Raw genomic sequence first — 15,923 nt, 5'->3', positions numbered from 1 at the left:
TGAGAAAACTGCCACGTTCAGAGAGCACCCAGGGCCCCACAGTTCAACCCTGAGCTGCAAATAATTGTGATGACCCAGGGCACAACACCGAGGCAATGCAGTCAGCTGGCAATTCAAACTGCCCTTTAATTGCCCCAAATTTTCCCCCAATGCTCCCACGTTTCTGGCAAGCCTCCAAACACAGGAACACACACACACACCTCCAGCCACCTCTGGCTGCAAGTAGTTTCACATACAGTCGGATTAGGAAAGGAATTTACTCAAGGCCATGGAGATAACAAGGAATGACACATACATCATAAACCTAACGCTTGCCTGAAGCAGTTTCCAAAAGGGAAGCCCAAATACAGTCCGAGATCTATTTTCCTGTCTCGTGCAAAGAGATTGCTGGATTTCACTTGAAACAGGCAGAATCAATTCCACGGATAAGTCATACGAAATTACTTTGTTCCAGGCGTCCTCAGGTCAGTAATTTACAGTTACTGCAGAAGTTCTTCTAGAATGCAGATTGCAATCTGGACCCATCGCATAGGTAAAAGGATAATCGATGTCTCCATTCTACCGAGCTCCTAACCCTCGTGGCTAGGATTCACGGAGAGATGATAGACTGGCACCTAACAGGATATCCCGTAATAAAAACACAAGTCGCTCCCAGTGGCCAGTTAGAATACAGATATAACCAGGTAACAACTAAAACTACATTTCCCAGAAGGCCACCCTTAAGGGGGGATAGCATTTTAACCCTTAAAATGCTACTTGCTCTACACATAGTTCTTAATTCCTAAGCTAGCTATGTACTCTGGCCAGATGGCCTGCAAATAGTTTCCCATACATCATAAACCTAAGAAGTCTGTGTGAACACACACGCCTGAGCAGTCTCAGAAGGGAGGTCAAAACACAGTCTGAGATCTATAAACATCCAAGCAACGTTGTCAGCCAGTCCAAGGGTCAGAGTGTCCGGGTTTCCAAGCAGAAGTCACAACACACAGAACAAGAGATCAGCAACAACACACACAAAACTCCAAGGAATCAGCGTTTGTTCCCGACAAATGCCTCTCCCCACAGTGTCTCCTTAAGTCTCAGTCTCCAGGTGTGCCTTGTGGAAAGGGGCGGGACGCTCTCCTCCCGAGTAGTTGAACCTGCCTGCATTGTTCCATCCTTCTCTCCACTCTCCATGCTCTAGGACAGTGGTGGCGAACCTACGGCACGCGTGCCAGAGGCGGCACTCAGAGCCCTCTCTGTTGGCACGCGTGCCGCCACCAGCAGCAGGTCCATCAGGCCGCCACCACCGCCCAGAGCAGGAGCTCTGCCCAGCACAAAGGAGGTGAAGCGGCCGACTAGCAAGCTCGAGTAGAGGTGGTAGAGCAGAGGTCACCAACCATTGTCAATTGGTGGACTGGAAGAAAAGGGAGGGGGAAGTATTTTACATGTGCGTGTGCACGCACGGGGTCGTGAGTATGCATGCGCTACAAATGAGGCGGGGCTAGTGCCTGCATGATACTCACTAGCCCTGCCCCATTCTTGCTTGGTGCAGCGTCTTGTATCTGCACCCCGCGGCGCAGCGGTGGCCGTTTTTGCGCCTTGCAGCACGGTGGCCCATTTTTGCGCCTCTGGTTTTTGCATGCCCCCCCTGAGGGCACCACAATGCTGATGGGCCCCTGGCACTTTGCGATAAATAAGTGGGCTTTGGGTTGCGGTTTAGGCACTCGGTCTCTAAAAGGTTCGCCATCACTGCTCTAGGATCAGGTGAGGGTGGCCCTTGCTCCTCGCCTGAACTCTGCCTCTCCTGTTCCTCCTGTCCCAATCCTGAAGGGTCCTGGCCTGCCTCGGCCTGCTCTTCCCCACAGTCCTCTGAAGCCACGGACACCCCTCCCTCGACCTCCATAGGGTCCCCTTCCAGCTCATTTTCCTCCGCAGATTCAGGCTCCGGACGGAGACATGACAAATATTGTCTTCTGTCCTTTTTTTAGGAAAATCATGGATTCGGGCAAGCTGGATTTCTACGAGCACACCAAAGTTTGCTCGAACACCTGTCGCAGCACTAAAATCGACCTGACCGGAGCCAGGGTGTCCCTCAGCAGCCAGACTTCATCAGAGTACACCCCTCTCACTCCGGCCTCCGCGGATGGTATGTAAGAGAAGCAAAACCCGAGGACAGACTGCCCTCGAGACCCCGGAAGGGCAGTTTTCATTCCCACCCTTTTCTTTACAAAACCGCCGAGTTCTTTTTTCTCCCTAAAGCGGTTCAAACCTCTGTAGATCTTCAGCCGTCAACGTCAGAAATGGCTGCCCGATCTATGTGCCTGCTGCGGTTTGCTGGTCATTCAGCAGCCTCGTCTGTCAGAACCAGCAGCTCGGCCACCGGAAGGTGGGAGGACTTCCACTCCCAGAATTCCCAGAGTGGGGAACTCTGGGAGTTGAAGTCCACCCATCTCCAAGTCCTCGAGGTTGAGAAACACTGGTCTGAACCCTTTTCAGTGCCAGCTGACGCATTCAAATACTCTTGGCTTTACCAGTTTCCTTCCTCAGCCACGTTTGGGGCATTTTAAACATTCATAGGAGGTAAAAGGAGAAACAGGAGTGTGCCAAGAGCTTCCATCTAGTTTTTCAGAGCCTGCGAACGGCTTTTTGATTCATTGTACACGTGACACATTAACTCGGGGAACTTCAATAGGCTTGGTTCTCTATCTGTAAGGTTTAATTTTGGCTACTTTTTATCTCACTCCTTAACACAGACATGTCAAACACAAGGCCCGGGGGCTGGATACGGCCCGCAAAGTGGTTTCATGTGGCCCGCAAAGCCATCCTGGAAAGAGTGAGGGAACGGCCCCCGCTGCCTTGGCCCTGGCCCAGGCCGGCAGGGAGCCAATGTACAATTTTGTGGTGGCCATCTAGGCTGAAACGCATTCAGTCTTAGGTCCACAAGGCCGTCTGGAAACAGCGAGGAACTGGCCTCTGCTGTGTCGGGCCCCCCTGGATGCATGCTGGGGAGGTATCACCCTTTGTGAGGAATGAAGAAATGGACCATGCCTTAGCGCCTGCCCCGGTCCCACCCCCTTCTGCCAGAGACCCTCAGATCTGTCCCACTCCTGCCCAGGCCCCCACAGGCACCCGTGACGCAAACGATGTAGACCTGGCCATGCCCACCCAGTAGGCCACACCCACTCCATCCATGCCCACCCAGTAAGCCGCACCCACCCTGGCCACACACACCGCCCCCCCCGAGGGCAATCGCAATGCTGATGCGGCCCTCAATGAAATTGAGTTTGACACCCCTGCCAGATCAGTGCCGTCTTCCAAATCTGACTAATGATGATTAAGTTAAATATGTCATATAGCAATATGTCATATTTTCCTTTTACGGTTCCTTGCCTGCATTATTTGCAGTTTCTGACAGGTGCCAGTTTCAAAGGCATCAAGATTTCCCTGCATCTAGTCAGTCTTTTCTAGTGCGGGGTGATGATGCGATGTAATCGCCTTGTAATAAGCCGCAACTTAACATTCCACGTTAGCATGAAGTAATACCCCTGCGCAGCGGCTGAAAATGCTTTGGACCTTGTATGTGGAGAGCCTCTTGCTAATACCTATTAAGGCAGCTCAACCTTTGTCCCTCTTTTCCATTCGCCTATATAGAGAGGTCACACGGCTATAAATTCCCTAGCAAAGGCTAGCTTGATTTTTAAGGCCGCGGTGTCTCCTTTTTCAGGGTCACGTGGAAGCCTTAAAAAATAACCTACTTTGAATAGCCACAGAAAGAAACTTAACTTTCACGTGAGGTCCGATGCAATCCTTCCAAATTGTTTTCAAAATCCGCACGGCTTAATTAAGCGTGACGTCAAAATCTTTTGAGCCTTTGAGTCCTGGTGTTAGAAATGTTTAATGGCGAACAGAGGGCCTTCTGATTTTTCACCAACCAATTGTGGAAACCTTTTGGGAAAAGTATACAGTAGAAACGCCACCTTTGGGTTAAGTTTCCACCCATTTTTCTTCTAATTTCCTTACAACTGTAGTCTTGTTCATTAAATAATACTATTTTGCATCGCTTTCTGGGCAACCAGTTAACTCTTTGCACCGTGACTTTAATTGTATGACGTTTTACAAGCTCACTAAATGAAAGAACACAAAAAAACCCAACCGACTTGATAGCCATCACATAATAACACACTGATCAATGTCCTCCTCTCAGCTTCAATACAGGACATCAATCACTGAATCCTACTGTGATCTGATTGGCTCATGGCCAAAACAAGATGACACCTGATTGGCTCTCTAAACGCTCATGCTCATGGGATACAATCAGATGAAGGAAAGCTACCTGAGATCAACCTAAGCAAGTTGTGCTTCCTTTTTCCGGTTATTTGGCTATAACTTTTCACAGAACACAGTACAGATAATTGAACAAACTTAGTTGCATTACATTCCTGATTAAATTGTCTTTCCATTTATATATAATTTTATGGTACTACTCCAAAGAAAAAGTGGTGTTATTAGCCATCAAACCTCAAAAATACACTTTTCCCAAAAGGTTTTCATAATTTTGGCCACTACTGTCTAGGAAAACTGTTCTTTATCAGAGTAAGAGAGTGAAGCCTTCCCGTGAGGTCAAATGATCATTCTTGCTCCGTTTTCATTGCAGTCAACGGATCTCCGGCCACCATCACCATAGAAACCGAGGATGCCGGCGAGTGGACCACTACTATTGGAGGTGAAGCTCGTAGGGTTTGCTCTTTGACCTTCCCTCAGGGCATTTTGTGCAAAACCTGAAAGGCTTTGAAGCAAAAAAAAAAAAAAAAAAAGCCAGATGTGTCAACAGCTGGGTCATCTTTCTGTACGCATGGCTACAGATCAGCGGAAGAACCCTTGAGGTCAAGTTTTGAGGTCACGTTTTTGACACGCCTTAAGTCAGTGTTTCTCAACCTTGACAATTTTAAGGCATGTGGACTTCAACTCCCAGAATTCCACAGCCAGCATTGCTGGCTGTGGAATTCTGGGAGTTGAAGTCCACATGCCTTAAAATTGTCAAGGTTGAGAAACACTGTCTTAAGTGGAATGGAAAAAGACTCCTGTCCAGAGTACTGAAAAGATGTTGATAGCTGGGGAATCTTTTTGAATGGGGGGAGATCAATGACTTAATAATAATAATAATAGTAATAACAACAACAACTTCCGGTGTTGGAGCATTCACAGCTTCTGAAGGCAGGTTGTTCCACTGGTTAATTGTCCTGTCGGAAAATTTCTCCTTTAGTTTCCATCCGTTGCTTCTTGTCCTGCCTTCTGGTGCTTTGGAGAATAGCTTGACTCCCTCTTCTCCCACCAATTCTTGCTTGCAGGCAAATGATATTTCTTGCAGATCTTCCAATGCACCATTGTTGTCGTTTTGTCGTGCGGTTATTTGTGGTTGGTTTCAGTATTACGGAATAGAATAACAAGAGTTGGAAGGGACCTTGGAGGTCATCTAGTCCAACCCCCTGCCCAGGCAGGAAACCCTATACCCTTTCAGACAAATGGCTGTCCAGTCTCTTCTTAAAAACTTCCCATGTTGGAGCATTCACCGCTTCTGGAGGCAGGTTGTTCCACTGGTTAATTGTTCTAACTGTCAGGAAGTTTCTCCTCAGTTCTAGGTTGCTTCTCTCCTTGATCAGTTTCCATCCGTTGCTTCTTGTCCTGCCTTCAGGCGCTTTGGAGAATAGCTTGACTCCCTCTTCTTTGGGGCAGCCCCTGAGATATTGGAAGACGGCTATCATGTCCCCCCTTATGTCTATATGAGAATGCTAGAGATCAGCCTAGCATCCTCATATAGACATAAGCAAACTTGAATCCAACCCCCCTTGAATTCCAGTGACCCTTGTCTAACTCCAAGCAGGGGCTAACCACGAGTTGAGAAGATTAATGTCAGGAGTGGAAGATCGGGTCCAATTAAACTGATTTGTTGCTAAAAAGCCAATGCTCAACTCACGATTAGCATCTGCTTGGGGTTAGATAAGGGTCCATGGAACTCTGCACATGTGGGGCACTCGATCAGCAACCCACATTTATGGCCACTGGCTGTGTCCCATCTTCACATCATTGCGGCCTTGTAATTTTGGGGCCAAAAAGTCCCATAGTAAGCCGCAGTTTCGTTTTACGACAAAAAAGATTGTAAAAATAGAAGATAAGTCACACAACGATCCACTTAATGCTTGTCATGACTTCACAATGTACCATTAGTGGAACATGATTGTGGGGCACATGAGGAGGCCTCTAGTTGGGTTCCCTCAGCTACCTATCAAGGCATCTGTGGAGATTGTCAGTCATCCAGGTGTCCCGGTGGTCCCAAAAAGGTGCTTTTTCAAGAGGCAACTGGACGGTCCTGGTTTTGTGCTGGACGACGTTTCGCTCTTCATCTGAGAAGCTGCTTCATTTCTGACTGAATGGTGGGGAAACGGAAGGATGTATGTTCCTGGCGGTCCTCTGGTCGTTTGTCCTCTTTCTGAGAGTCGTTGAGGCCACTTGGAGGCTTATCTGTGCCCTTGGGGTCACCTGAATCAGTGCAGACAGGTGTGGAACCTTCCTGGAAGCGCCGAAAGGACCCCGTCGTAAACAGGAGATAGGTGGGGTCGTGTCCCGCCCCCTCCGTTGAGAGCGGGCTGTTCAATTTTAACCCTGATGGCCTCTTCGGCCCCTCTTTCAGACCAGCGTTCCTCTCCATCCAGAATGTGGACTTGGCGGTCTTCAAAACAGAGAGCGAACCGCCGGCCTTCAGAACGCTAACAACGCAACACAGACTCATCCCCATCCCCCTGCGCCCGTCTTCAACCGCGAAGGGACCCAGGGCAGAAAAACATCCTGCCGCCAAGAAGGCTCCACACCCATTTGCACCACACTCAGGTGACCCCGAGGACACAGGTCAACCTCCAGGTGGCCTCAACGACTCTCCAAAACAGTGGTGGCGAACCTATGGCATGCGTGCCAGAGGTGGCACTCAGAGCCCTCTCTGTGGGCACGGGCGCCATGCCCCGGAGATGGCAACTGCCCCTCTTCAACAAGCCGCCCATTAATTCGCCGAGGTCCCACATGGCCAGATGTATCCCAGCACCCATGCGCTCGCTGGCCTTTGTGTGCGGGGTCTGATGGTGTCAGGCAGCAGCCGCCCCTGCCTCGCCTTGCCCTGCAACAATGGCACCCCCGCCCTGCCTCACCTTGCCTCACCCCACAGGACAAGCCTCTTGCCCACCGCCCCACCTGCCAAAGACCCCCTGGATCTCCCCCATCCCTGTCTGGCCCCTACGAGCAGCATCGAGGCGATCACGCCCACCTTGGCCACACCCACCCAATCTGCCATGACCACCACAGCCACGCCCACCCAGTGGGCCACGCCCACCTGGCACCCGGCGATAAATTAGTGGGTTTTGAGTTGCAGTTTGGGCACTCGGTCTCTAAAAGGTTCCCCATCACTGATCTAAAAGAAGGCAAATGACCAGCGGTCCGCAAGGACTACCAACCCTTCCATCCTCCGCCATTCGGTCGGAACCGAAGAAGCTTCTTGGACGGGGAGCGAAACGCCTTCCAGGGGAAAAAAACAAAATCCAGTTGGGTTGTCAAAAGCCGTCTCTCCTTTTTCTTCAGAGGACGCCTTTGCATTCTGGCAAGGGCTGAAGGACGCCGGGTTGCTTGAAGAAGTGGTGCAGGAGTTCAGGATGGAATTCACGGAAGCGGTGAGGGGCCTGCAGCAGAGGATCCAGGAGCTGCCTTTACAGCTGAACGGTGAGGAGCAGACACCGCAGTGCTTCCCCTGGGAGAAAGAGGATCTCACAGCTTCTTTTTTTTTTTTTAATTGAAAATTTTATAACATTTTACAATATAAATCCCTCCCTCAAACCAACCCTTCCGCCCCCCTCCCCCCCCACTTCCCAGAGCCAATCACAGGAATAATAATGAAATAATCATACTCTAAATAATCTTAAACAACTATAAAAATATTAAATCTATAATCTCCTTTAACTCTATCTGAAAACTGTTAAAATAACAAATCTATAACCTCCTTTAACGCTCTTTTCAACAGATATATAATTAATAAACACGATAATAATAATATCATATTAATAGTTAAAATTAAAAATAAGTACTCTAAAATTCAATTAAGATTCACTTAAACACAATGATATTAATATCATTTTAAGAAATAAAAAATAAAACTATCATTTAAGCAACAATAACATTCTAAACTTCACTAAAAAAAAACCACTCTTTTAGACCCATATCCAGTTATTAAACACACTAATAATAACATCATACTAACATTTAAAAATAATAATAAGTAAACTGTTATAAACAACAATAATAGTCTAAAATTCATAATCTACTCTATTATTAACATAATAAATTGCTCCCTAAACAAAATCAATCAAAGAAAAGAAAAGAAAAGAAAAAAAACATCCTTCCACAGCCTTATTCATTCTTCTTGCAGTTAGATTAAAAAACAAAAATTTTTTTTTTTCTTATTTCCAAAATTAATATCTCAATTCATAGCTTCTTAAAAATGTATTTGCGGGTAGTCCTCGGCTTACGGCCGTTCGTTTAACAACAGCTTGAAGTTACAGCAACGCTGAAAAAGGGCCTTATGACTGCAGTGGTTGTAAGTGTGGAAAACGGTCGTAAGCAGGGCTTTTTTTTTTGTCATAGAACGCCCAGAACGGAGTTCCGGCACCTTTTTTGGATGGAACCTTGTAGGGTAGGCAAGGCGGGTTGTATGACACGTGTGAGTTCTGGCACCTTTTTTTTTTTTTTTTTTAGAAAAAAAGCACTGGTCATAAGTCACCTTTTTCAGTGCCGTTGTAACTTTGAACGGTCACTAAACGAACTTCTGTAAGTCGAGGACTGCCTGTGCAAAAATGACTAAGCACAATAATTGCATTACTATAATTTTCTACATACACTATCTTTGATTAATAATAACAACAACAACAGAGGTGGAAGGGACCTTAGAGGTCTTCTAGTCCAACCCCCTGCTCAGGCAGGAAACCCTATACCAGGGGTAGGCAACTTGGCTCTTTTATGACTCGTGGACTTCAACTCCCAGAATTCTGGGAGTTGAAGTCCACGAGTCATAAAAGGGCCATGGTTGCCTCCCCCTGATTTAGCCCAATGTTCTGACGTTGGGATAGATTACTGGACTTCAACTCCCAGAATTCCTGAGCCAGCCACGCTGAGGGAAAGGGAGAGATTTCCAAGCTGAGCCAGGCTGGCTCAGGAATTCTGGGAGTTGAAGTCCACGAGTCATAAAAGAGCCAAGGTTGCCTACACCATTTCAGACAAATGGCTGTCCAGTCTCTCCTTAAAAACTTCCAGTGTTGGAGCATTCACCACTTCTGGAGGCAGGTTGTTCCACTGATTAATTGTTCCCACTGTCAGAAAGTTTCTCCTTAGTTCCAGGTTGCTTCTCTCTTTGATTAGTTTCCATCCGTTGCTTCTTGTCCTGCCTTTCAGGCGCTTTGGAGAATCTATGATGCTTTATAGAGTACGAAAAGTAAAACCATTATTTCGCTTTTCTGCTTCAAGAAAGCTTAAAATCTCAGAGGAAAGACAGCTTGTACATTTGCTTCATTTTAGCTAAGAAAGAGGAATTTTGAGGAAATTTTCCTTCCCACCCACCACTGTAAATAAGAGAGATGGGTGGACTTGGGGATGGGTGTGCATAAAAGGCTTTCCGTTGCCCATGTTTTGCTTTTCCATCCTACACTTCCATCAGATGCCATCCTGCTGAACAACATCGTCCAAAACTTTGGCATGCTGGACCTGGTGAAGAAAGTTTTGGCCAGTCACAAGTGCCAAATGGACCGTTCCAGAAAGCAATACACGCGAGACTTAGCAGGTACCACCTCCTCTTCCTATTTCTCTCCTTGAGTTCTGTCACCTGGTAAGGGACAGGTAGTCCTCGGACTTACGACCTCAATTGAGCCCATTGCTAAGCAAGACAATTGTTAAGGGAGTCTTGCCCCATTTTACGAGTTTTCTTGCCACTGTTGTTAAATGGATCACTACAATTGTTAAGTTAGTAACATGGTGGTGAAGGGAACCCGACTTCCCCATTGACTTTGCTTGTCCGAAGGTCGCAAAAGGGGATCGCAGCAACCCCGGGACGCTGCGACCGTCATAAAGCCAGTTGCCAAGCGTCCAAATTTTGATGACGTGACCGAGGGGATCCTGCAAAAGTCTTTAAGTGTGAAAAATGGTCACAATTCACATTTTTTTCAGTGCTCTTGTAACTTTGAAAAGTTACAGATAGATGATAGATAGATAGATAGATAGATAGATAGATAGATAGATAGATAGATAGATAGATAGATGATAGATTAGATAGATAGATAGATAGATAGATAGATAGATAGATAGATAGATAGATAGATAGATAGATAGATAGATAGATAGATAGATAGATAGATGATAGATTAGATAGATGATAGATTAGATAGATAGATGGATGGATGATAGATAGATAGATAGATAGATAGATAGATAGATAGATAGATAGATAGATAGATAGATAGATAGATAGAATATGTGATTAGATAGACAGACAGACAGACAGATAGATAACCGTTATTATCATTTTTTTCCTATGGGCACAATGGCACACATTACAAATGAAATTTAGTTGCTTCCTCTCAAAGTGCCCAATTGGGGCTGCACGCACGAACACTTGCGTGAGTGGAGCTACGTGCGCATGTGCTCTCACCCGCTGCTTGCGGGGCCCGGTTCCAAATGGGCTGCGGCCTGGTAGTGGGCTGCAGCCCTGGGGTTGGGAGACCCCTGTCTTAGACGCTGTGCAGTGTAAGAGGGGAAGCCACGTCTGCTCTAGCCTTGCCCTTTGACTTTTGCCAACGTCCCGCCTGCTCCCCGTGGCCTTAATCTGTCTTCTCTCTCGCCCCTTCCCCTTTTCCATCCCCAGCTCTGGAGCAGCAGTGTGACGAGCACCGCAAGAGAGCCAAGGAGCTGAAGTACAAATCCCAGCATCTCAACAACGTGCTGATGACCTTGACGCCCGTCTCCATCCCCTCCCCTCTCAAACGCCCCCGGCTGACCCGGGCCACATCAGGACCGCCGGCCATAACCTCCCAACTCCTGACTCAGTCGGCCCAGATCGCCCTGGCTCCAGGCGTGCCGGTCACCCAGCTGGCCGGTTTGCCCATCGGCAAAGTCGTCTCCGCCCTGCCGGCGTCTGCTCTGGCCAAGGCCACCGCCCAGGTGACGTCAGCCGGCTCTCCCATCTCCTCGCTGCTGGGCGGGTACACCATCTTGGCGTCGGCGGGCTCCGCCTTCCCCAACACGGTGGAAATCCACCCGGAGGCCTCCAACCTCACCGTCTTGAGCACCGCGGCCATCCAGGACAGCAGCACGGTGGTCAAAGTGGTGAGCCCTTTCCAGCTGCTCACCCTGCCAGGGCTGGGCACGGCCATCCAGAACGTGACACAGGTGTCTCCCGGCGGCAGCACCATTGTGGCGGTGCCCTCCAGCTTGATGGAAGCCGCTTCGGCCACGGAGGAACACACAACCATTGAGGTGACCACCGTAGCAGACGAGCCTCAGCAGAAATGAAAACGCGGACGTTGGGTCCAATTTTTTGCGGGGGGGGGACAGTGCTCCGGGCTTACGGGCCCCGTCCCTTGGAGGAGAAGACGGCGAAGACGAAGAAGAAGAGAGTGCTGGGAAAAAAAAGGAGGGGAAAACGGATCAGCTGATGGAGGAACAGGGAGGTTGAAATCTTAACCGGGAAGAAAGAGGAAGAGAGAGCCCCAAACGAAGGGAGAAGGGCACTGAAGCGGCGGGAAAAAACACCTCTGTTCCTGGGATCCATTTTACAGGCTCTCATCTTTGCACCCCCCAGCTTGTAAGCGCTCCCCCCCATCTCTAGCCAGCTCTGGGGAACCGAGGCAGCTGAGACAGGTTTTCAAAGAACGAAACAATTCACCCAAACCAGGCAGGCCAAAAGATTAGGCAGCCAGACAGGCATATTTTAAACGTTTCAGGGCTGGCAAGAAGGGGGTGTGTGTGTGGAGGGGGGGTCCCAGTACCAAGCAGTTGCCTGAATGTTTGGTTAGGGGGCCGATGGACTGTTTCTCTGCCAGAATGGAGGCGGAGAAAGAATCTGGCATTGGCCCCTGGGGTGAAATGTAGAAGGAGCCCTGTTGCGCTTTGCCAAAAGGCGCAGGGGACGGGGAATAGCGGCTTGGGAAAAAAAAACACGGGAAAGTCCCGTGAGGAAGCCGGAGGCTTGAAAGGGAGACCGGGGTGGGGGGGACTTCGGTGAAGGGCAGATCCATTCTCAACTTAAAAGAGCTTCTATTTGATGAGCCTCCCCCCATCTCCCCCCCCAGCTTGCATCTCAGCCCCAAAGCATTCAAGAGGAAGGCCCTGGCCAAACTGCTGAAGGAGTTGGGGTTCCCCCCCAAGCGGATCTGTCCTTCACGGCTACCCAGCCTTATCCTCCCCACCCCCCCATCCCGTGTAGCGGTAGGCCACCTTGGCTCTTTTATGACTCGTGGACTTCAACTCCCAGAATTCCTGAGCCAGCCACGCTGAGGGGAAAGGGAGAGGTTTCCAAGCTGAGCCATGCTGCCTCAGGAATTCTGGGAGTTGAAGTTCATGAGTCAGAAAGTGGCCTAGGCCTAGGCCAGAGGTAGGCAACCTTGGCTCTTTTATGACTCGTGGACTTCAACTCCCAGAATTCCTGAGCCAGCCACGCTGAGGGGAAAGGGAGAGGTTTCCAAGCTGAGCCAAGCTGCCTCAGGAATTCTGGGAGTTGAAGTCCACGAGTCATGAGGGGGCCATAGTTCCCCCATGCTGGCTCAGGAATTCTGGGAGTTGAAGTCCACCAGTCATGAGGGGGCCATAGTTCCCCCATGCTGGCTCAGGAATTCTGGGAGTTGAAGTCCACGAGTCATAAAAGAGCCAAGGTTGCCTATCCCTGCCGAAATGCCTGAATTTTGATCACGTGACCGTGAGGAGAAAATATTTAAATATTTAAACCAGGGGTCTTCAAACTTGGCTCTTTTGTGACTGGTGGACTTCAACTCCCAGAATTCCTGAGCCAGCCACGCTGAGGAGAAAGGGAAAGGTTTCCAAGCTGCGCCATGGCTGGCTCAGGAATTCTGGGAGTTGGAGTCCACACATTAAAGTTGTTGAGGTGGAGAAACAATGGACTAAGCCAGGGGTAGGCCACCTTGGCTCTTTTACAACTCGTGGACTTCAACTCCCAGAATTCCTGAGCCAGCACGGCTTAGCTTGGAAACCTCTCCCTTTCCCCTCAGCGTGGCTGGCTCAGGAATTCTGAGAGTTGAAGTCCATGAGTCATAAAAGAGCCAAGGTGGCCTACCCATGCCCCAGTGCATCAGCACTTTAGGCTGCAAAAGAGTTTTTGCCCAAAAAAAAAAAAAAGGCCGATGAAGGGGAGCTCCTGCTTGTTCCAGCTGACTTGAGGGACTTGAGGAGACTTGAGGGTGTGGGGAGAAGAAGTCCTCGGGAGAAGAAGCATCTCCTGTCGGAAGCTGCGAGTGCCCGGATTCTCACCCGGGTGAGTTTTGGGCCTATCGGAAGCGGCGGAATCAAGTCTGTTGGATAACATTAAAATCTGTTTTTCAAGCTCGCCTTGTGCTCGTGGGTCCTTGCCCCGTTCCCGTGCAGTGTGCACAGAGGTTTGGCCATTTTAAGCTCCAGCAGGGTTGTCTGAACTTTTTTCTCCAAGCTGGGTTGAAATTTGTGGTTTGTAATCCACCCAAAGGTGTGTGTTTGTGTGTGTGTGGGGGGGGTGTTTGGTCTCTTTTTTTTTTTTTCAGGAGGCAACTGAACTTTCTTGTGTTTGTTTTGAAGACGTTTCGCTTCTCCTCCAAGAGGCTTCTTCAGCTCTGACTGGATGGTGGGGAATGGAAAGATTTATACTCCTTGCAGACAGCTGGTCATTTGCATTCCTTTAGAGCAGGGGTGTCAGACTCAATTTAATTGAGGGCTGCATCAGCATTGCGGTTGCCCTGGGGGGGGATGGGTGTGTGTGGCCTGGGTGGGCGTGGATGGAGTAGGTGTGGCCTACTGGGTGGGCGTGGCCAGCTCTACATCAAGGGTGCCTGTGGGGGCCTGGGCAGGAGTGGGACAGATCTGAGGGTCTCTGGCAGAAGGGGGTGGGATCGGGGCAAGCACCAAGGCATGGTCCATTTCTTCATTCCTCACAAAGGGGGACCCCTCCCCAGCATGCACCCAGGGGGTGGGGCGGACGCGGCAGGGGCTGGTTCCTCGCTGTTTCCAGACGGCCTTGTGGAGCTAAGACTGAATGCGTTTCAGCATAGATGGCCACCACAAAATTGTACATTGGCTCCCGGGTGGTCTGGGCCAGGGCCAAGGCAGCGGGGCCATTCCCTCACTGTTTCCAGGATGGCTTCGCAGGCCGCATCCGGCCCCCGGGCCTTGTGTTTGACATGTCTGCTTTAGAGAGTCGTTGAGGCCACCTGGAGGTTTACCTGTGTCCTCAGGGTCACCTGAGTGGTGCAAATGAGCATGGAGACCTTTTGGAACTGTTGAAAGGACTATATTGTAGACTCCATGTGGCGTCAATGACTCTCTAAAAGAGGGGAGCTCCCCTCCCTCGCTGCATTTCTTGCCTGTTTGCTGCTGCCAGCACAGCTGGCTGCCACAGCAGTTGTAGATCGGCTCATGGCCAGCCTGCTTGATCCTCCTCCTCTACCGGGCGGGCAGGCAGGAGTCTTGCTCGGCTGTGGCTTGGGGGGGCACTTTTTTCAGTGGCATTGTAACTTTGAACAGTCACTAAGCGATCTGTTGTAAGTCGAGGACTACCTGTACTTTATCACTTTTTTCCTCTTTTTTTTTTTTGGTCATCAAGTTTTTGACACCTTGCTGGTGGTCCTCGGATGTTGCCATATCCTAAAAGTGGTACAATGGGTGAAAAGGTTGAAAAGCCATGCCTTAGTGGGTCGGGGAGGCCTTAGGGGCCTGTTCCATCGCTAGGCCCTCCCTGGCCTTCCCCACCCTGAGATACCTCATGTTCACTTAACGAGCCCTGTGCGTCTTAACAAGCAAGATACGAGATTCACTCTACGAGTTTTCGAGTTACGAGTGGAATGGGCAGGCTCCATTCCGCTCGTAACTCGAGGACTACCTGTATTAGAGACGTGGTATTAAGGGGAAACTTCCTGACAGTGAGGACAATCAACCAGTGGAACAGCTGGCCACCAGAAATCGTGGGCACTCCATCACTGGAGATTTTTAAGAAGAGACTAGACAGTCACCTGTCTGAGATGGTATAGGTTCTCCTGCTTGAGCGGGGGGAGCTCCATTCCATTCCTGTAAGTGAGGAACATCTGTCCGATTTCCCAACCTTGGAACTTTAGGACCTGTGGATTCCAGAATTCCCCTGCTGGCTGGGCAATTCTGGAAGTTGCAGTCCAGGGGTCCTAAAATTGCCAAGGTTGGAAAACCCAATATCCAAGGTAAGATTTAACTTACCTTGGATATTGAGACCTCTGCTGTACAGAGTTTTAATGCAGTTAGTCCTCAGCTTACAATCACAATTGGGACCAAACATTGCCATTGCTGAGCAAGGCAGTTCCATGAGTCACACCTGATTTGGTGACCTTTTTTGCCACCGCTGTGAAGCAATTCCCTGCAGTTGTTAGGTGAGTTTGGCTTCCCCCGTTGGCTGTCAGAAGCCAGCTGGGAAGGTCGCATAGGGTGATCATGTGACCCTCCGAGATGCTGCAGCCATCATAAATTGGGGGATTGTTGTTTGCAACCTGGCTAGCGAGCTTCTGACAAAGTCAACGGGGTAAGACCGATTTTCTTAACTGCTTGATTCACTTAACAACTGCAGTAATTCGCTTAACTGTGGCAAAAGTCACAAAATGGGGCATGTTTCACTTAATGCCCTACTTAGCAATGCA

The 15,923-nt window shown here is 49.3% G+C and overlaps 1 protein-coding gene across 1 annotated transcript in view; it reads left to right on the top strand.

The window, feature by feature from the left end:
* The window catches only part of GMEB2 (glucocorticoid modulatory element binding protein 2), a 17,842-nt gene extending 6,268 nt beyond the window's left edge, over positions 1-11,574 (top strand). Inside the window, exons 3-8 of the mRNA XM_015828207.2 lie at positions 455-464; positions 1,971-2,128; positions 4,637-4,705; positions 7,606-7,743; positions 9,728-9,850; positions 10,928-11,574. Coding sequence (XP_015683693.1) covers positions 455-464; positions 1,971-2,128; positions 4,637-4,705; positions 7,606-7,743; positions 9,728-9,850; positions 10,928-11,574 — 1,145 coding nt within the window. The remainder of the gene's footprint in view (positions 1-454; positions 465-1,970; positions 2,129-4,636; positions 4,706-7,605; positions 7,744-9,727; positions 9,851-10,927) is intronic.
* Positions 11,575-15,923: the final 4,349 nt, after the last annotated feature.

This window comes from Protobothrops mucrosquamatus, unplaced genomic scaffold (genome assembly GCF_001527695.2).
Source record: "Protobothrops mucrosquamatus isolate PMUCROS unplaced genomic scaffold, P.Mucros_1.0 scaffold4323, whole genome shotgun sequence".
NCBI classification, from domain to species: Eukaryota; Metazoa; Chordata; class Lepidosauria; order Squamata; family Viperidae; genus Protobothrops; species Protobothrops mucrosquamatus.
Note: the sequence above shows the minus strand (reverse complement) of the source record. Positions and strands in the feature narration are given on the sequence as shown.